This window comes from Limulus polyphemus, unplaced genomic scaffold, assembly GCF_000517525.1.
Source record: "Limulus polyphemus unplaced genomic scaffold, Limulus_polyphemus-2.1.2 Scaffold1399, whole genome shotgun sequence".
Lineage (NCBI taxonomy): Eukaryota > Metazoa > Arthropoda > Merostomata > Xiphosura > Limulidae > Limulus > Limulus polyphemus.
Window position 1 is genome coordinate 239,238 of NW_013667009.1, and position 21,989 is coordinate 261,226.

At 31.6% G+C, this 21,989-nt stretch overlaps 1 protein-coding gene across 5 annotated transcripts in view; it reads left to right on the top strand.

Moving 5' to 3' along the window:
* LOC106463410 (protein Mo25-like) overlaps positions 1-21,989 on the top strand; it is a 44,120-nt gene that overhangs the window by 8,888 nt on the left and 13,243 nt on the right. For all 5 annotated transcript variants that reach the window (XM_022390894.1, XM_022390893.1, XM_013923433.2 and 2 more), the window contains one exon: positions 15,138-15,260. In XM_022390894.1, the coding sequence (XP_022246602.1) occupies positions 15,159-15,260 (102 nt within the window). In that variant the 5' untranslated portion in view covers positions 15,138-15,158. The remainder of the gene's footprint in view (positions 1-15,137; positions 15,261-21,989) is intronic.

Here is a 21,989-nt window from a genome sequence, read left to right on the forward strand (position 1 = left end):
CTAAGCCAGCTTTATTTTCTGACAGTGTGTTTGGCCTTTGGAATGGGTTGACCTTCAGATGTGACATATGCAGTTTATTCAAGGGAGTTTAAGGGAAAGCTTGATAATATTTGAATGATAAAAGCTGGTTCCGAGTTCTTTGGTGTTTAGTTTAATGGATAAATGGTCCAAAAGATCCTTTGTTGTTCTTTAATGTTATGTTAACATAATGCAAAAGAGATTCAAGAGAACTGGATATCTGTTTTGGTTTTCATACATTCCACTTTTACAAACGAATTTGTTTGTACTTTAAACCTTTTATATTGCATGCTGCAATTTTTCAAGTTCCAAACAAATTTTGTTTTTACATTTCTTTGATTTGGAATTTTTTTATAATGTTTGACAAACTGTGATTATTTACTCAAGTTTAGAAGAGGAATCCTGAAAACTAAGGATGAATTTAAATTTTACTTTTCTCAATGGTGGGCAATCAAATAGCTTTGAGTTTGAAGAACCACCTGGTCTCTTATTGTCCGTATGTTTAAGTACAACTTAATACTTATTTGCTTTAGTCTATAATGGCTGTAATCTGTAAATAAATAAAAATAAGATTTTAGTTCATGCGAAAACTTCAAAAATATGTGAAAACATTCCGTAACATAGAGTGAAACTAACTTTTCTTCGTGAGGAAAGAGGACTTTTGATAATAACTTATATTATAAATAATAATAATAATAATGAAATACCTACAACATAAAATGACAAAGTCTAACAAACACATGTTAATCTTGTCCTAACATCCATGCGAATCAAACTTCATACTATACTGTATCTACTTTAACGTTTACTCCACATATCTTAATTCTTTCGGAATGTGTGCCAAGGCTACTAATGCATTGACGTACGAGGATATCTATAAATGAAGTTAGACATTCCATCCACTTACGCAGCCACAAGTTCGTATTCAAGCAGTTGTGACGCACACTCTAAAAAAAAGTAGAATTTACGAAAAACTCAAAACATTTTTTTCTGTTTCCTCTACATTATTTCATTTTGCTTATTTTACTTATTAGTTTGATAAATAGCGATGGAAATCGAATAATGCATTTTACTGTATACTTTCAATAACACGTTCTACTACAACTGTTGTACTACATTGAATTTGCTTTAGTGCTATATTGTATAGATCCGCTTGAAAATAGGAGATTCGCTCAAGATATTGATTACAGATTACTCTTACTGAGTGAGTCGATGTTAAATCAAGTAACGAGAATGTACACATTAGGATGTAAAACAAAAATGCACAATCTTTATTAGAACCTGAACACAAAAACAGTGGATGCTACTATTGCGTGCGGTCTACTGAGACTTTTACACTTATAAACAAAGCATATAAAGATGTTGAATAATAGCAGTCTACCTGGGATATTTACAATGCTAAATAATTTATTAATGATCATTATTATGATGAAAAACAAACAATACAAAATTGTGCTACATAATTATTTTTAATGACATAAACTTCGTACCACATCCTTAACAAATGATTTACATTTAAATCCTTTAACGATATACACTTCGTAAATCATTTACAAATGCCACAAATAAATCTTCTGCATCTTTTTTTAGCAAATGTGATCAAGGTATGATTGAAACAGCTCGGTTCTACTATAGCGGTGTAAATGCAAAGTTTTATTCTTTCTGAAAGAAACGACAGGAACTTCCATAAAAATAGATTTTAGTCGATCATTAAGTTGAAGGAGGTAAAAGTGTTTCTTTAGTATCCGGGGTAGATTTTTTAGTTTTGGGTGATGGGTAATAACCAGTGGAACACGAGAAGAATTGGTTTTAGGTAATTGTTTCAAGGCAGATTCATGTGGTATATTGTTAGCTTTCTCAACTTGTTGGGTGATAGTGTTTTGTTTATAACCTCTTTCAGTCATAGTCTGTTTCAAAGAATTAATGTGACGGTCATAGTTCTTACTGTCAGAGCATATCTTCTTTAATCTAAGTGCTTAATTGAATGTGATATTGTGTGTGGTGTGTGGAGAGTGGCAGCTTTGATTATGTAAGTATTGTGGTTTACCAGTTAGTTTTCGGTACAAATCAGTATGTATAACACCATATTTTAATGTTAGGTTTACATGTAAGAAACTTATTTGGGTAGTGAAGTAATCTAGAGTAAATTTAATAGAACTGTGGAAGGTGTTAACATGTCTATAAAAGGACAGTAATGAATAATCGTCTCCTATTTGAATGTTAGTATATCTATAAATACGTGCAATGTCGGGCAGTTTATAGTATATATATAATGTTTTTTGTTTGTTTTACTTCGCAGCATAAATCAATAACAACCCATTGATTCTTTACACTTCGTATGATATATAATTTTTCAAAATAGCTATTTTAAAAATGTTATTACTCAAAATCATGTTAAAGATGATTATACTTGCGACATTTTAGCACAGAATATAGTAATTCCGAAGTATTCACTTGTATGAGCGTATATTTCAAAAATAACGTTCATATTAAGTTTTAAAGGTTTGTCACAATGGACTGTTTGCACAATGCCACACAATAGGCTATCTGTGCTCTGTCCATCTCGAGGAATCTAATCCTAGATTTTAATGTTATAAGTAAGTAAAATTGCCACTGAGTAGATACTTTTAAAGTATAAATTAACAATGTTTATGTAATTGTAACTCGTAATAGCTATTAATTACTTTCAGGAATAATTTGTTCGTTTATTTTGATAAAATTATTAAAAATAGTTTTCTATGAAAATATACATACATACATGTACCAATAGCTATATGCTTCACTTCTTTCTTAAAGCGTTGTACAATACAAACATAATTAACACCGTACTTTCACGTTAGAATTAGTTTTCTTCAAATAAACACATCTTTTTGCTGTGTCAATTTTCAGTGTAAATTTTTCAGTTTTTACTCATTTGAGAAACAGTGTATAACACAGTTTCAAATACCAAACAACTTGCTTTATCTAACTATGGGTTATTCTTGGTTACATTTAATACATCGTAACCACTTTCGAAGGTTAAATTGAGTTTCAACACGTTTTAAGTAAGTTTAGTTCGGTAAAAGAGATGACAAAACTTCCTAACCAGTTATTTCAGGTTTCTAATATTCTTTACTACAACTGGACATTATGTCACAATACACTATCTTCGTACATAACTTGTTTCAAATCCACGATTCAACAGGATGGACCACCTGTTACAGAACCAAAAATATGTAGTTTTAAACTCTTGTTCCAGATTTCTTGTGAATTATCAGAACTTGCCTCTGGACCATTCTGTTGTGATTACACTACTCCTTCTCTCCATAAATGTTTGTTTGGTCTGATATAATGATTACAGATACGTAGTGAACTAAGATCCCTATTTATTAAAACAAACGTATGTTTATATGTATATAATGATGTTCGGCTTTTTAATAAAAACAGGAAAAAAACAATCTTTAGCCCACATCGGGCTTACATTCGATTATTCTGATCATGAAACATGTTTTACCAACATTCTTTTCACAGTGTGATATAAAACATGATATTAATTAAACATTCTTCAAACCGAACTAGGTTATATATTAAACTCAATATTTATGGGAATATTTAGTGATAATCAAGAGTAATACAAATATTTATGTCTACGTGTTTTCTTAAGTTTTCTAGTTTATTTGACATAAATTGCATCGTTAAATAAGACAAATGAGTCAGTATTAATTTACGTGTAAAGTTATAAACTATATAATGTACAGAAGGCCTAGAACATGTGAGAACGTGAAGTTAGTTGGTTACAAATACTGAACACTGTTTGTAGTAAAGAACAGTTACCAGTAAGATAAAGATTTTCGTTTTTGTTGCAATATTAATTTCTATATATTTTCCAACTGATGGTTGTAACATGGTTTCACTGGATGGGCTATGGTTACTCACTGAAAACAACAGAGATGAAATTAAGACCTCTTGACTTTGCTCCCGACATTGAAGTTCCCAAATATTTTATGTTTTAATATAACGTTTATATGAATGTGTATTTCTAAAAGAGTATTTGAATAGAATTATGATGTAATATGAAAGATGAGAATACCTATACCAGTACAATAACCTGGAAATTCAGTTTGAAACAATTACCTTGATTACAGTCTTATGCTTATTCTTCACAACAGATTTATTTATACATATTATATTAGCATCAAAATATTTTTAGAAACCCCGTGAGAAATTGGGATGAATAAAAGAGCTAAACGTCGACTTTAACATCAGTTTTCTAGCTAAAGAAATTATGACGTGAAACTACTACTACTGAGCATCAAACCTTTATTCTGTTGCTACTGTATTTTTCGAGGAAACTTGGAAATTAATTTACGGTCACATGTTAAAAATTTTGCTGAAGAAGTTATGACGTGAAATTACTACTATTAAGCATGAAACCTTTATCCTGTTGCTACTGTATTTTTCGAGACAACTTGGAAATCAATATAAAGTCACAGTTTAAAATTTTGCCAAAATAATTAGTACTTGTTTTTTTCGAATATGACACAATGTGTGCTCTCTTCAAGATGTGATCACGTATGTAATAAACACTGTTTACTTACACTATAGAAAAACTGAAGACTATTGGCGTTTTAACAACTAATACTTAGTACGTAAGTATTGTCAGGTAATGACTAATGAAATAGATTTATAACTTTTTGTTCTTAATGCGACACATTCAGGTAAAATTCAACGATTTATATTCATAAAGCTGCTCACTTAATGTTTGTACACTAACTGTCGAAGATTATCATAAATGCAAATTCAGCGTTTTCTATCTTAGTTAAAACAAAAGAGTCTATAAACTCATTTTATCTGAGCGTTAAGGTCAAAGTTCAGTGATGTACAAAATCTGTTCGTCAGCTAATTTAACTAAACTTTATTCTTAATGTCTAGTAAACGTAAAATCTTTTGGTTGTAAAGAACATTTTATAATCATAAACATCGTACGTTAAATATTATATATAGTAATTATGCACCAAATAGATACTTAAAAACAATCTCATTAGATTTCAAAACGTCTGATATTAAACAAGCAATTACTGAATAACAATAACGTACATATAGTAACATTGGAACAATGAATTATATTACAGTGTCACTAATTCGTGATAGATTGTTTAATTTCAATTACGCGCAAAGCTACACGAGGGTTATCTACGCTAACCGTCCCTAATTTATGACCTCATTAATTGATTAATGTCATTCTTATAATTATCCAAACTAAAGTTTTCCGTAAACAAGTAGATATTGATGTTATCTTTGTGATTACTTAAATTTCTTTATTTGCTGATATAAAACTAGAACAGTTGTACTTTAAATAGTGCAGCTAGTCATCACCACCCACCGCCAAATCTTGGGCTACTCTTTTATTCTCACGGTGAGTATGTTTGGTGAGACGAGGATTCGAACCCGCAACCTTCAGATTGCGAGTCGACTGTCCTAACCACCTGGCCATGCCGGGCCGTCTCATCTAACTTTCGTGTGAATGTTGAAAATAGAAGACAAACATCACTGTCATATACCATTATAACTTTAGTCAAAAACGTACGAATTAATTAAATCGTACACTCAAATAAAATTAAAACATATAAGCGTAAAAAGTTTGTATTATCAGTATAAAAAAAACTATAATAATACATTTTGGATTTATTGTTATGCAGAAGTACAGAAATACATTGTCTGTGATGTCCCTGAAATGACCCGCATACTCTCCACTGTGACGTGTGAGTCCGCAATCGACAATTAAACTTACCTTTAGAGTACATGTTGGTTGATTGTATCTATAAGTTGTTTTACACGTGTTGTGCGTCCATCTATAGTTTTATATCAAATTGGCTGCACTGTAAAGTAATAAAGCTATATTAATTTTGAAATGTGTGTATGTGTGAATTCCTTATGTCAAAAATTATACTTACCAATTGTCTCAGCGATGTAGTGTTATGTACTTCAAAGTGGATGTTCTACAGTAAATCGGCGATTAAAATGGTGTTGCTATTTCGCTAAAATGAAAAACGTTTAGTTTCTAGATTAAGTAGATTGTAGGTATGTGTATATGAATGCGATTTATATCTAGCGATTGAATGGCAACACAAAAAACAGTGTAATAAAACATATAACAACGTGTATAATGTATTATAATGTAATTGACTCGTTTATAAATTCAACATTCATTTTTTACATATCGTTACACAAATAAACAACCACATTTATTATAAACAGGAAAATATTAATTATCTGAAACTTACAAAAACACTTAACTCTCGCGTGAATGTTATAATTATAAGACAAGCATACACAAATTATTTTCTTGTTATTATAACAAACGTTACTCGATATCTTGGCTTCGTGTTTTTTCTAGTATAGGTCAACGAGTTCATTCCTTAATGCCTTCCACATGTGCATACGTTTTCCCATTAAGATGGTGTTGCAGCGAATGAAAAAGATAGTAATCTGATGGTGCCATATCTGGAGAATATGGTAGTGGGAGGGGGGGGGAGAGCTTTCCAACGTGCCACATCACATATGGACGTGCATTGTCGCTTTTTCTTAGATGAAAAAACCCAAACAACTTATATATCAAAACAAAACATTTATTAAATGAAATAGTCTCCATTCTAATCGTGATGTTTTTCCATCTTATAATCAGGTTGTTAATGTCTTGACTAAAGAAACCACTTGGCTTTGAAGCAAAAAATATGTCGATGTCCTCTTTAACACCTTCCATATTTGCATACGTTTTCCCATTAAGATGGTGTTGCAGTGAATGAAAAAGATGGTGCCATATCTGGAGAATATGGTGGGTGGGGGAGAACTTCCCAACCCAAGTCCATAATCTTGTGTTGCGGCAAACGTGCCACATGTGGACATGCATTGTCGTGGAGAAGAAGAACACTTTTCCGATTGATGAGTGAAGGGCTTGGTTTAAACGGTCCAGTTGCTGACTACAGATCTCTGCATTGGGAGTTCGCTGTGTATTGAGGAGGTCGAAATGAATTACTCTTTTGTTGTCCCACCAAATGCAAAGCATCACTTTCTGCGTATGGAGTCCATGTTTTGGGGTCGGAAGTGGTTTTTGTCTAGGACTGAGCCATTGTTTTTGGTGTTTAATGTAGACTTTAATAACTTGTGAGTAAAATTAGACACAAGAAATAAAACAAGGCTATTTTGCTATATCTGTAGATTGATAATATAAGAATATAAATAAACGATAAAGTTAAAATCATAAAATAAATATTGGATATCGGTACAGCATAGAAGTTTGACACTTCGATTTTGAATATATATATAGAATAAATAATTTTTTTTCTTACTAAATGAACCATTATCAATCTATTGATGTTCTTGTCCTTCTTTATGATTTTTAGTATGATTTATGAAATTTTTTTATTGTTACATTTGCGTAGTTACACCTACATACACAGTTTATTCGGTATATGATTTGCATTACCAATAAAAAATGAGCTATATTAAATAAAATTTACATATGTGAAGTGAATAAAAACCATATAACTCGAGCGCTTTCGAAAGGTGGACCTTCGCCCCTGAAGAAGAAAGGTCCACCTTTCGAAAGTGCTCGGGTTATAAGGTTTTTATTCTATCAAGACTTCTTGAACCTATGTGTTTTTATCATCATACATATGTGAAGAAATTCTATAAAAAATAAAATACAGTTTACGTTTTCACTATTTTATATTGTTGTAATTATTAGCAATAAAGTAATTATAAGCGAATGTAATTAGCGTTAATGTCTACAGATTTGTAACAATAATGTTAATATTGTGATTTTTTTCACGATTTAGCGCATTCGCTGCTAAATGCTATTGATATACAAAATAATCGTGGCAAAAATAATAAGATTTTCTTTATAGATATTGATTTTACATTTTAGGTTTAAAAATATATTTTTGGAACGCCATATCTTGTTTTAGTATTCCATAGATTATGTGCAGGATTTTAGAAAATCTTGTATGGTTTGGAGACTAAATGGAAAGTAATTTGTATTTTTATAAGGGTAATTACAAATTTCAAAATAATGACTAATGTGTAAATTTAACCAGCGTCATTTGTTGTTTTTTTACTAGTGATTTTCTTGTAACAAATTTGAATATTAAGTGAATTCATGCTAATATGATGTAAAAAGATAGTGAGTTATGCAAGGCCTGTGTTATTCTAACTACAATTACAAATGAATACAATTTTCAAAGTTCTGCTTAATTAACGTAGACTACCTTTTAAGTTATACTGTAGTCTAGTTGTAATTTGTAACATAGTATTATAATTTATAGTATTACTACTAGTAGTAGTAGAACTACGTATTGTTAGGACGATAGAAGTTTCAGTATTTATTTTATAATTATTATTACTATCACTAAATTCTAAGACAAGTTACTCATAATGTTATTTAAGTGTTAATGACTGTTATTCATTTATTCTATTTCTAGTTATTGTTAAGATTGTATTGTAACTTGGAACATCGGAACTTGGTTCTGGCCTTAGAATTTGAAGTTGAAATATAGGTTTATTACCATTTATTATTTATTTGACCTTGTGATTTTTTTGTTTGTTTAAGAATGATATCACTTTTAAGAGAAAGGTCAAGGTAACAGAAGTTTATATAGTCCTTTAAGTTGGAGACTTGAATTTTTATGTTAATATACTTATAAATTGCAGAGTTATCATGGGACTTATTTATTATCCATGTCAATGATATGGACTCCTGTTTTATTTGTTGAGTTAGTCCTAAGCCAAAACATTGTTGAACACTTAAGCTATGTTTTTCTCCTTAATAATATTACAATAATTGAATGAAGTTCCTGTGTGGTAATTTAATTTTTGGCTATGACATAGCAGCTCATAAAATGGCTCCGAGTTTTTTTTTTTCAAGTACAAACTTTTATCTCATAGCTCCATCTCTTTCATGATTTTAGATCTAATTACAGCTGCAGCTATTGAGTATTCCCTCTTATTTCCATTTGACATGTGCAAAATTTTAACCCTGGACCACTCACACTACAAATGAGTGCTTTGCTGAGCTAAACGGTTAACCCCTTAGCAAAAGCTGGTCGAGAACCTTTTTTAACTACTGAAATGACAACATTGTTCCCCTCTTACATATGAGGTCTAGACAAATTCTCTGTCATGTGAACTAAAAAGGTTAACTCATTTATTTAATATATATAATATATTATATAATATATATAATTTTACATAAAACACCTTTTTTAACAATCCAAACTATCACACTTGTGCAGTTCCTACTCTTTCAACTCCTGCTATAAAAAAAAAAAACAGAAACAACTTTAAAAGTTCAAGACTGCATTTAAGATGAGAACTAGGTAATTAACTCAATTCATAGACTACTTAAGAGCATTCCATAATTGAAATTGACATAATATAATGTCTAGGGATAACAAGAGACCTATTGGCCCATCTCAACTGAACTAAACTAAAAATTTATTAATGCTACAAAAATATTCAACTGATCAGTATCAGTTTTTTCATATTATTACTGTTTTTGATTATTCCAATTATACAAGTCATCAAGAAATTCCTTACTGACTTCTCATTATTTCAATTAATTTGAGGTTATTCAACTTAATTGGTTAGCATCATAATCATGAAAATAATCAATCAAAAATTGATGATTCCAATTATTACTATCTTCAATTATTCAACTATTCAAGTGTCGTGTAAGAATAATCAAGTACTTGAATGTAATTAAAAAACCCAGAAATTAATTATCAAATTCCACTAATCTCCCAGTTATGTTTAGGATGAGAAAATTTAATCCTTTATCTTACACATAAATTCCAAGTTTGTAGATTGTGTTTCAAACTTTTTCATTCCACTTATCACATAACCTCCATTTTTAATTTATTTTTTAATTATTTGGCATAACTTTAAAGGTCTGGATCAAATCCCACCAGAGAAATTTAAAAATTAAGCCTGTCCTCACTGTTTAAATGACAAAAACCAGGAATCTTTCTGTATGTCTCTGTACACTTCCCAACATATTGATACCTCTTCTGTAGTTAGAAAACTAAAAAGTCTCTCTAGAGCATTAGTCAAGGCTACAAAATCCCTATTATTAAGTTTAAAATTCATATATAGAAAATCCACTTCTCTTTCCACAACACCAATGTTTTTTTCATACAAAAAAAGAAGTCCTTTTAGAATAGCCAATGGAATAATTTTTAGCTCTGGAACTGAGAAATTAAAAATACTTGTAGTTGCTAATCACAACATTTTACTGGAGAAGATGAGTATTATTTTGGTACTAGCAAACCTGTGGGCCTATGGCCCACATTTACAGGGCTTCTATAATGCAAATTTAATGCTTGAACTACCATTTTGTACTTTTCAGTTTAATGATCATTGCATTGCTGCTATAATACAAATATAATTTCTTTAACCAAGTTATGAACAGTAATTAGTAGAACTACTTAAGTGCTGTAATGTAAATTGATGCCGAATTTTAGGTCCACTTTTGGGGAATCCCCATAAAGGTGTTTTTGCGAAATACCTAAGTTTCCTAAGGTGTTGGGTGAAAAGTTTTACCTTTGTGCAAACCCTGGGGCTCAGATGATGTGTTTGGCACTATTTATAAGTTGGTGAGTCCAGCAGTTTAAGAAAATGGATTTTTGGGAAATACCTGGGTTCTCCAAGGGGCTGGATGAAATATTTTACCTTTGTACAAACCTTGGGATCAAGACAATTTGTTTGTTACCACTTAGAAGTCAACATTACCAGCAATTTATTAGTAGTTACATGACACACAAACAGTCATGAACTACTATTTTGCACATTTTCAGTTTAATAATCATTGCTACTATAATGTTAATTTAATTTCTTTAACCCTCAGTTAGTACTGTGGGGGTCATTGTGATCCCATTCAATTTCTTTAATAAATTATGTGATAGATGGCACGGTGCTACTGTAGCGTGTGGTCTACCGCAGTATCCGTAGTCTACCGAGACTTTTACACTATAGCATGCGTTCTACCGAGACTTTTACACTATAAACAAAGCATATAAAGATGTTGAATAATAGCAGTCTACCTGGGATATTTACACTGACCGCAAAACTGTAAGATGGGTTAATGTGGAACTTAGACTTCATATGAAAAACTGTAGAATAGGTTAATGTGGAATATAGACTGTAAATGGCAAACTATAAGATGTGTTGATTTGGAATATAGACTGCATATTGCAAACTATAAGATGTGTTGATTTGGAATATAGACTGCATATTGCAAACTATAAAATGTGTTGGTTTGGAATATAGACTGCATATTGCAAACTCTGAGAGGGTTAATCTGAAATATAGACTGCATATGGCAAATTGTAAGATGGGTAAATGTGGAATATAAACTTCATATGGAAAACTGTAAAATAGGTTAATGTGCATGTGGAAAACTGCATCAAATATGTATATTTGAATATTTTCAAAACGAGACCCAAAACTCGAGCGCTTTCGAATAGTTGACTATTCTTCTTCGGGAGAATAAAGGGTTATGTTTAATGAGTGTGATGAAATATATAGACATAGATGTCGACGTCACGTAAACGGATGTTCAATATGAGTTGGCCTTAAGAACTAGCCAATCATAACCTAGAGTTGTTTGTGTCAGGTTTAGTTTTGTGCCAAAAGGGTGTGTAAAGTTCATAAAAGACTTATGTGGGATAATAGTTATAAAAATTGTTAACTAAGTTCTATAAAGATAAAATCAAAAATAAAATAAACAATATAAATAAAATTGAATAACACCAAAAGGCGGTGAGAAATAGAGAAAATGATAATGTAGCTCAACAGATAGGAAATCAAACCAATATATAGAGAGAAATTTAAGGAAGAATAATACTAATAATGTGAAGTAAGTTTAATCATGAATTTAGTTTTGAAAATATTTTCAGAGACTTGCAAAGGCCAACAATCCCGGGATCGAGAATCATGACATTTGGCGTTACAGTATTTAACAGTGCTATCCAGTAAGCTTCTTTAATTTCCCTGTTTCTGTTAAATGTAAAATTTGTCTCTATACCCGTCGGTTTAATGTCTTCATGAGAGTGTCCAGTTAGGTTAAAAGTGTTTTGCGACCGGAAGTTCTTTGTTTGTTTCGATTGATGATTTGTGGTTATTAAAATGTTTTATAGTTGTTTTGGTTTGACCTACATATTGGAAATTGTATTTTCGACATTAGATTAAGTAAATAAAAATTTTTGTAGAGCAGGTTATTAGTTTAGTGATTTTGAACTGCTTTTGGTTGTCTTTATCGGAAAATTTGTCCGTTTCCTGCATGAACTTACAGGTTTGACATCGCTTGCTATTGCAAGGTTGACTTCCACCTGGTGTCGGCTTAAAGTTTACTTTAGCGTGAACTAAGCCATATGCAGTTTATATTCCACATTAACCCATCTTACAGTTTTCTCGTCAGTTTTTTTTTCTTAATTTATTGTCATCTTCTCACGTTTAGGTTAGAGTAAGAACAGGCCCCCACGCTAAAATAGATAATTTTTACAAACCTTTCAGCTCTTATTTCAATAAAATAACAACATAAAATTCAAGATATTTTGTTATCTAACTTCAAATAATGTATTTCTATACTTTAAATATTTTTTACAACGTGTAACTGAGCTACATATATGTTATTTTCACATAGGGAAGAAGCAGGTTTAAAAAATATTGATTCTTTTTCACAGGAGAATCCTTGTTGCATTCCAATCGGACGTCATTTTTGTTCTTTAAATTTAGTTTTAAAGTTCCTAACAAGGCATATATGCTATATTGACATAATGAAAAACTAACAAAAAAGTTTAAATTTAACACACTCATATATATATATTTGCAGGAGACTCCTTGGCACACCACAAAGGGGCACCATTTTCTACAAAAGACATGGACAATGACAACCACAAATCACATTGTTCTCAGAGATACAAAGGAGGCTGGTGGTATAACCAATGTCATCATGCTAATCTGAACGGACTATATCTTCGTGGGAATACAACAGAGCACGCTATGGGTGTCACATGGTTTCACTGGAAGGGTCATAATTACTCACTGAAAACAACAGAGATGAAATTAAGACCTCTTGACTTTGCTTCCAATATTGAAGTTCCCAAATAGATTATGTTTAATGTAACTTCTAGATGAGTCTGTAGTTCTAAAAGGAAGTCAAAATATAATATGAAGCATAATATTACACTCAGATTAATGAAACATTGTGGAAATGTTATTAGAAACGATTATGTTGATTGCAATATAATGTTCATTCTTTACAACAGATTTATTTCTTACATTTTCTATGAGCATCAAAATAATTCGATAAACCTCGTCATGAGTAACTGAGAAAGAAAAAATGGTTCACATCGACTTTAGCGTCAGTCTTTTAGATGAAACAGGTATGACATGAAAGAATCAGAGGAATAAATAAATGTTTCTCTAAAAATGTGTAAAACTTGTGTTATATAATTATGATATAGTTTCTATAGATTCAGTAACAAACAAAAAATAAAATCTAACTCGATATATAATATTTAATAATGAATACAATTGAAGTAAACTATGTATAAATGTATGTAACCGTACATTACAAATCCCATCCACGGTCGGTAAGATATATCTTAGTATCAGAAGATCCAGGAAGTACCTGTAACGCATCTATGAGATAAGTTAGCAAATTGGATAAAAGAGTTTCTGTATGGAAGAAAACAGAGTGTTGTTACAAGTGGAGTTCAGTCCCATTTATTTGCCCAACTCACTAAATGATCTCAATCCTTTAGTAAATCAGCAGCTTGTAAAACCCAAATCCTTAATATCATCTGCAAATGTAAGTAATATGTTTACCATTCCTTAATCTGTGTCATTGATGTAAATCAAAAAGAGCAAAGATCCTAAGACTGAGCCCTGAGGTACTACACTTGTAACAATAATCCAATTTCAAATGGGTTTTAATTATAATAAATGCAAATTAATACATGTGGGTTATCATAATTTGAATTATAAGTATAATTTGGATGGGAATAACATTAACAGTGTTATGAAGGAAAGGATCTTGGTGTAATTGTCGATCACTCTCTAAAGTTATCCAAGCAGTTTGCTGTTGCTAGTGGTAAGGCAAATAGGATTTTAGGTTGTATCTACAGAAATATTGTATACAAGCCTAAAGAGGTTATAATTTCATTGTACACATCACTGGTTAGCCCACATTTGGAATATTGTGTTCAGTCTTGGGCTCCTTACCTTAGGAATGACATTGAATTGTTAGAAATGGTTCAGAGGAGGGTTACTAGAATGGTGCCTAGAATGGAGGGCTTGTCATACGAGGAAAGGTTGAAATTTCTCAAATTGTTTTCTCTTGATAAAAGAAGAGTTAGTGGGGATCTGATTGATGCATCATCTTTTTTCATACTTAATAGTGAGAATAGTAGGACTAGAGAACACAAATATAAATGTTGGCAAAGTAGAAGTCATCTTCAACTAAGACAGTTTCATTTTTCTAACAGGGTGGTTGGCCTTTGGAATGGGTTGTCTTCAGATGTTGTAGAGACAATAAATTTAAGTGAGTTTAAGAAAAAGCTTGATAATTATATGAATGATAAGAGCTGGCTTTAAGAATTTTTTAAAAATTAATTTAATTTAGAGGATAGAACAGCCGAAATGGATCAATAAGTTATGTGTGTAAAACAACAAGAATATTAATGTGCTTTAATGACTATCATGCTATGTATAGCATACTACCTAATTTTTTAGATATTGTAATTTCTGTGGTTTTATTTTTATATAGAATTGTAAAGTTTTATGAGTTTTTGCTATATAAACTAGTTTATTATTACTTTTTTGTTTTTGATACGATGTTCATTGGAAAATCATGACATTCAATACAAGTGAAAGTTGTGTACAGTTACATTCATAAAGGTTTTTTTATTTTGTCTTGGTAGTAAGACTAGTTATTTTGTAATTTGTAAATAGAGACTAAAATTGCTAACATTTATTTATTTTTTCCTGAATACTTAGTATTTGTTTTTAATAAGTGTTGGTATATTATATAGCATATCAGCTGGTTTTTTGTATTGATTATGCTTATTTTTTCTCTCTTTTAGATTAAAGTTTCAAACAGCAACATGCCATTGTTTGGGAAGTCACAAAAAAGTCCAGTAGAACTGGTGAAAGTGCTTCGAGAAGCTCTTTTAGCCTTGGAAAGAGGAGATAAAAAGGCAGAAAAGGTATTCAGTATCCAAGGGATAATATGGAGCTACTTGACCCATCTAGATTATCCAATTTTCTACCACCACCCTCCTTCAAATTATATAAATAAAAAATCCCCTTTTTGGCATATCCCATCCTGATCTCTAAAATGCTCATCAAATGTTTTTAAAACATCGCTGGTGTTTATGAATTTCAAACCTCATTCTCATAAAATCCTCAGTCATGTTCCCTAGAAACCTCTCTTTCAGTGAAAAATATTTTAAGATCTTTAAAGTCATTCTGTATCATAACCCCTTGAAACCTGTTATCTGGTAGTTCTTCTCAGAGCTCTCTTCAACAACATAATGTTTTGTAAAATGAGGTGATTAGAACTAAGCACAGTATTCAAAGTAGGTTTAACTAGAGTGAATTGATGGTGTCCATTGACTTGTACTCAAAAATTCTCTGTCTACAACCTAAAATCCTGTTTGACTTATTATTAGTAAATGTACATTGTCTAGATGGTTTTAAAAGGCTTTTGATAGCTTGTAATAAGATCCAAGTAGAAAGTATATTATTGATTTCTGTTATGGGATTGATACTCAGTATGTAAATTGATGTATATTTAAATAATTAAGGAGCTTTTGTAAAGATGAAGATTTGTCTTTAATTAATTCTTTAGTATTTTTTTGTTTTGTCAATTTCCTAAAATGCTTTATCTAGTACAGTGGTTTAAGCTGGTTACTTATATGCATTGATTGATAGAAAAAGTTTTATTTCACTGGTAAGATTTGTTGTTTTCAGAGTTTTAAATCTTGGTGAACCATAAGGCTGTCTGTTAAGTAGGCATTGTTACTTTCTCATACTCAGTAGTTATATAGTTATGTGTGTTGTGTACACAATTTAACAAAGTAGATGCTTTTCTTATAAATCAGAGACAAAACATTAGTTTAATTCTCTGGATAGGTAGTCATTATGGATTTTATTAAATTTAATAATATACATTAATTTGCAATGTGGGATGTGCTCTGTTGCAAATACGAATACTTGTATTGTGTTTATCTAAATAGCAAATTACTCTAACAAAGTATATGATAACATATTCCATTTTTCACTATAGTTACTTGCATTACATTTTTATTGATTACAGTGTTTAAAATAATTTTACAAAAGGATATCACACCTCTTCACACAGTTAAGCTATCTTCCCCATATCACTAGCCTTTAGTGAATTCCCACTTTATCTGACAAGAAGTCTTGTAAATTGTCATCATGTAGCAAAAGTCTACCACCAATAGGAAGGCAATGCACATCCTTGTGCACTAACTCTCTCTATGCATTTACACTCATGAATATTCATTCTTTTCCTTGGCACTGAATATACCAGACATGTTTCTTTTTCAATTTCTCAAGATTTGCAACATTTGAGGAATTTAATTTCCTTCTTTTTCTCTACAAACCATGAATTCAGAAGTTCATGTAACCTCTACTACTTGGATGAGTAAACAATTTCCTCACACAGGTTATATATCAACTATGACTTATGGAGACACATTGATTGAGGATGACATAACAACCATTGTGCATAGGGTAGTGGGTTTCTTTATGCAGCCAGGACCTTCAGCTCCAGTTCCTTCTTCATGCATTCTTTCCTCTTGCTTTGAGCAGAGAATGAGGGGGACAAATTTGATTGCTTGTTTCCTCCTGGTTATGCTTTGGGAGCTTCTTTTCTTGTTAAAGAGAACCTTCAAACTTTCTTGCATTATCAGGACTTAATTTCACAGGTATGTACAATTCTTTCTCTTTCTCCTGTGTCATACAATCCTTCTCATTTCCTATTCATTAATCTTAAACCTAACAACTTTTTGTATTAACTTTTCCTGACTTTGGCGTACAAGCTAATTCCTTTCTTCCTTGACCAACTATGTTCCTAAACCTCATGATTCACACTCCTTGTCTATTTGATTCATATATCCAGGATTTCAGTCATACTGAAGTTTCTTTCTTGATAGCCAAATTTGGATTCTTTTTTTTTTGTTGTTTGTTTGTTTGGGGGATGGGGTGGACTCTAGCATTGGTTTTGCCCTCCAGTGCCCAATAATCCTGTCTTTGGCCAATCCTTCTTACTATACTTTTTTACCTTTTCTCACAACACCTTGACCATGAGCTGAACAATATCTTGGTAATCTCAGGTAACCACTATCTTTTAATTCAAACAATCTAGTATGATAATCAAATTAATGCATTTGATTTTGAACATACTGCTGATAAAGTAAGCTCATCTTTAACATTAAACAACCAAGTTCCTGGGATTCTAGTCTTATAAAAATAGAATGGTTTAGGTATGATTATTCTTTTCTCACATAATTTAGTTATTTTGTTTTTAATTCCTGCAAATATAACATAGTTACAATAGGCACCAAATATATTTCTGAGTTAGGATCACATACTCTGATAGGTCCCTCTATACATCTTAACATATCTTCCTCTGTCATTTCTAAGTAAGTATGCTGATCACTTGAAACAGCAATATACGGTCTTTCATTTTCTATGGCTAAAGCTAATGAATGGTTTAAACTTAATGGTAAAGGTATGATTCTATAAAGTTTAAACATTCTATCTGTTGCCTGTAAGGGTATCTCTATAAACATCCTTAAAGTATCCCTGAATGTGGCTGTCTTTACACCAGCCCATGTATAATACATGTAAATAAGGTCACTATGAGTAGGATTACAAACTGTAAATGTGGAGATAATTTCCTTTCAGTTTCGACTAATACTTTCTCTAACTTGGAGATAGGAAGTATAAACTCAACTTCCTACCCGTGGCTACATACAATGCTTGTACTAGCTTAGCTAACTCTGTCCTGCTACTTCCTACAGTAAAAGATAACTGTTGTCAATTATTCTGAATCCTAGTGTTAAAAATTAACATTTCAATTCCTGCTGTATGTAACTCAGTTTGTCTGATTCTAGTGTGTATTAATGCATTTGTAATGTTCACCAAAACTCTAGATACTCTTCTAATCTATTAGTCACGCAATTCAGTTGTCTGGTTTAATGAGTTTATTATAGTTGCCTGCTCACCTATCAGATGAATCATTTCCTTAGATATCTGTTTCTGTCATTCCACCTTCTCATATAATTCCTGTAAATCATCGGTGTTTCCGGTTCCGAACAAGAATTTCAAAACACTTCCACTTGCATTTATTAAACCTTGAAATTGACTGGACTTGTTTGCTTAAGGACTCAAAATGTACCTTTCCATAACTTTGCTAACTTTTTAGTGTTTCCTTTTTTAACAATTGTGGTGTATAACAGCACTTTGTCCCCTAACTTTGTATCATTAGCCTGTGCCTTCTTATATACTTGTTTCTCTCTACTTTCAGCAGCTTTAGTTAAATGTTTGTTAGCTAACTCAAATGCCAACTGCATTCTCTGTAGTAGTTCTGCCTTATAGTCATAATCTACTGCATAATTAACTTTTCTAGGAGATAATATCTCCTGCATAGGTAATATAACATCTCTACCATGCAATAGAAAGAATGGACTTTTCTGAGTAGACTTGTTCTTAGCACTTTTATATGCTAATAATAACAAGGGAATCTGCTCATCCCAAGTTTTCTGATCTTTCTCACAGTATTGAGAGATCATTTCTAACAAGGTTCTATTGAATCTTTCTACTAAACCATTAGCAGCTGGGTAATAAGCTGTTGTCTCAATTTTCTTCACACCTAATAGCTCACAAACTTCTTTCATTAACTTAGAAATAAAGTTACTACCCCTGTCTATCAGTAAACACTGTAGTATACCATGTCTAGCTACTATGTTATTCACAAAAGCCTTGGCTATTGTTTCTGCTTTCTGATCAGGTAAACATATAGCTTTAGGAAATCTAGTTAAGTAACCTGTGACTACTAACACATATTTGTTTCCTGCGTAGAATGTAGGAAATGGACCTAATATGCCCATAGCTACTATCTGAAAGGGTGTCGTTAGACTCAGCCTTCTTTGTATGGGAGCATTTTTAAAGTGTGGACTCATTTTTCGTTTTTGACATTCTATGCATGACTCATAGTAATCTTTAATATCTTTCCTCATGTGTAGTCAAAAGAATCTCCTACTTATTCTACTGTATGTTTTAGCAAAAGCTAGGTGTGCTGCAAATGGGGTGTGGTGATATGTTTTCATAACTTTAGTTTTCAAGTCATGTGGTACAACTATTTGTAAAGACCTGTTATCCTTAATCTTTTTGAATAAGATATTTGGATCTAATATGTATTCTGTATCCTCTCCTTGTGATACTTTCTTTCATAAGGCATTTAATACCAGATCTTTCTTTTGCTCGCTAATTACATGATCTAAATCCCAAATTACTTCTAATTCGTTTTTATGTTCAGTTTGTACTTCTTTTATTTTATTAACTGTCTGCTTTTCTTCAGTCTCTGTATTTCCTACTCTAATTCTACTCAGAGAATCAACATCAGAATGCTTTCTACCTGGTCTGTGTGTTTTTCAAGGGCATAGTCCTGTAGTAATAATGACAATCTAGCTAATCTAGAGGGGTCTTTTAATGTCATTAACCATCTTAATGGTGCATGATCTGTAGTAATAGTGAACTTTCTACCATACAGATAACAATGGAGAGTTTTCATCCCATGCACTACAGCTAAACATTCTTGTTCTGTAACTGAATAATTTACTTCTGCTTTTTCTAACTGTCTACTCTGATAAGCTATAGGGTGTTCTTTTCTATTTTCATCTAATTGTGATAATAATGCACCTACAGCAAAACCTGAAGCATCTGTGCTTAAGATAAATTCTTTACTGAAATCTGCATAACTTAAAACTGGTGCTTTTAATAAAGCTTCCCTCAGTTTCTCAAATGCTTCCTGTCGTTTATCTTTTCTCTGAAATTTTATTTCTTTCTTAGTTAATTCAGTTAAAGGTTTTGCCAGCAGTGCAAAATGTGGTATAAACCTATAAAAGCCTACAAATATTAAAAAATGCACGAACATCTTTTACTGTTTTTCAGAAACTAACATTTACTTGGTTTAAGCTTTAAATTTGCTTTCCATAATCTATGAAATACATGCCTTAATCTTTCTAAATGTTATTCAAAACTTCCAGCGAACATTATAACATAATCTAAATAACAGAAACATTATGAACCTTGCAAGTCTGATAATACACCATCCATTAATCTCTGGAATATTGAAGGGGCATTGCATAAGCCGAAGGGCATTCTATTAAACTGATATTTACCTGAAGATAATACAAAAGCAGTTTTAGCTTTATCTTCCTCTTCTGTCTCTACCTGCCAATATCCACTTTGTAAGGCCATAGATGAAAAGTATTTACTCTTACCTAACCTATCTAAGATTTCTTGAAGATTAGGTAATGGGTAAATGTCTTTAACTGTCACTCTGTTCACTTTCCAAACTAATACAACTGGAGATGCATAGGGACTACTACTGTCCTCTATTACTCCTTGTTCAAACATCTTTTTCACACATTCTTTTAATTCAACCTCTATAGGGTCTCTGTGCTATAGGCTTATCATTCAACACTATCTTGTTAGTGTCATTTTCTCCTACAAATATATCTCAATGCTCTTCTAACAACATTATCAAACCATGTTTGTATTTTATATTTCCTAAGATAGAATCCAACTCTATCCTACTTTGTCGTGCCTGCTTCATAGCGTTATTAACATTATGCTGCCTGACTGTAGCTAATTGTTCTCTACTACTAACCTTACCTACTACTATGTTCTTAGGTAGTATTACTTTTTCTTCATTCACCTTTAGTACTTTTGTAGTCACTGTGTTATTCTCAGACACTTTACTAATACAAACAATTATATAAACTCGTGTTTCTTCTATCTCAATAGGTTCAACTAACACTTTTTCATTACACATAAAGTAATTTACTTTAGCTTCAACAATAAATTTACTTTTTTGCAGGTACTTACTTCAACTAATCTTACAGGTACTCTTTCTGGGATGCTCTGTTGCTTATGTTAGGAATAAGTGTAGAGTCATCTGAGGGGTTTGAATTACTATTTGTCTGTTTTAAAATCTTATTTGCTAACTTACTTTGCCTTATCTTACTATCACTCACCATATTCTTATGACTACCATCATTACTTCTGCTGGGTTTAGAGTTTTTCTGTGTACTCTTATTCTCTGGCTTTCCTTCAGGACACGTCTTATTCTTACTTCTTCAACTTTGTTATGTATTGCTACACTCTAGGAGATCAGTGCTTTTGTGTTTTGACTGTTGATCTTTAGCCTTGCTAGTACTAGCATTAGACGTCTGACTATTAACTTTAGCCAGCAGGAAGGTATCATGTGTCTCAACTGTTGCACATAAGTGTGAAGGTTCAAGTCCTTCAAAACTTAATATCTCTGTTTCTTTGCATAGCTTACCCAAAGTAAGAGATATTTCAGTGTCATAAGTTCTTAAAAAATCTTGCCCTATGGTACCATCTGTTTTTAAATCTATCTGCTTACAGATGTAAAAGGGATGTTCTAACTCTTACTTTCCTACTTTTATATGTACACTATATTTACCTAGTGTTTTAACAGGATGACCTGTTATAGAAGTTAAAATACTTCTAGAAACTTCTTTCTAAGCATTATCTAACAATGTCGGATTTTAATCTACTAGTTCTGCACTTATTAACGAAGATAGAGCATCTGTATCAACCAATAACCAACATATTATATCTTCTATTTCTACTACAACTATTGGTGATACTTCATT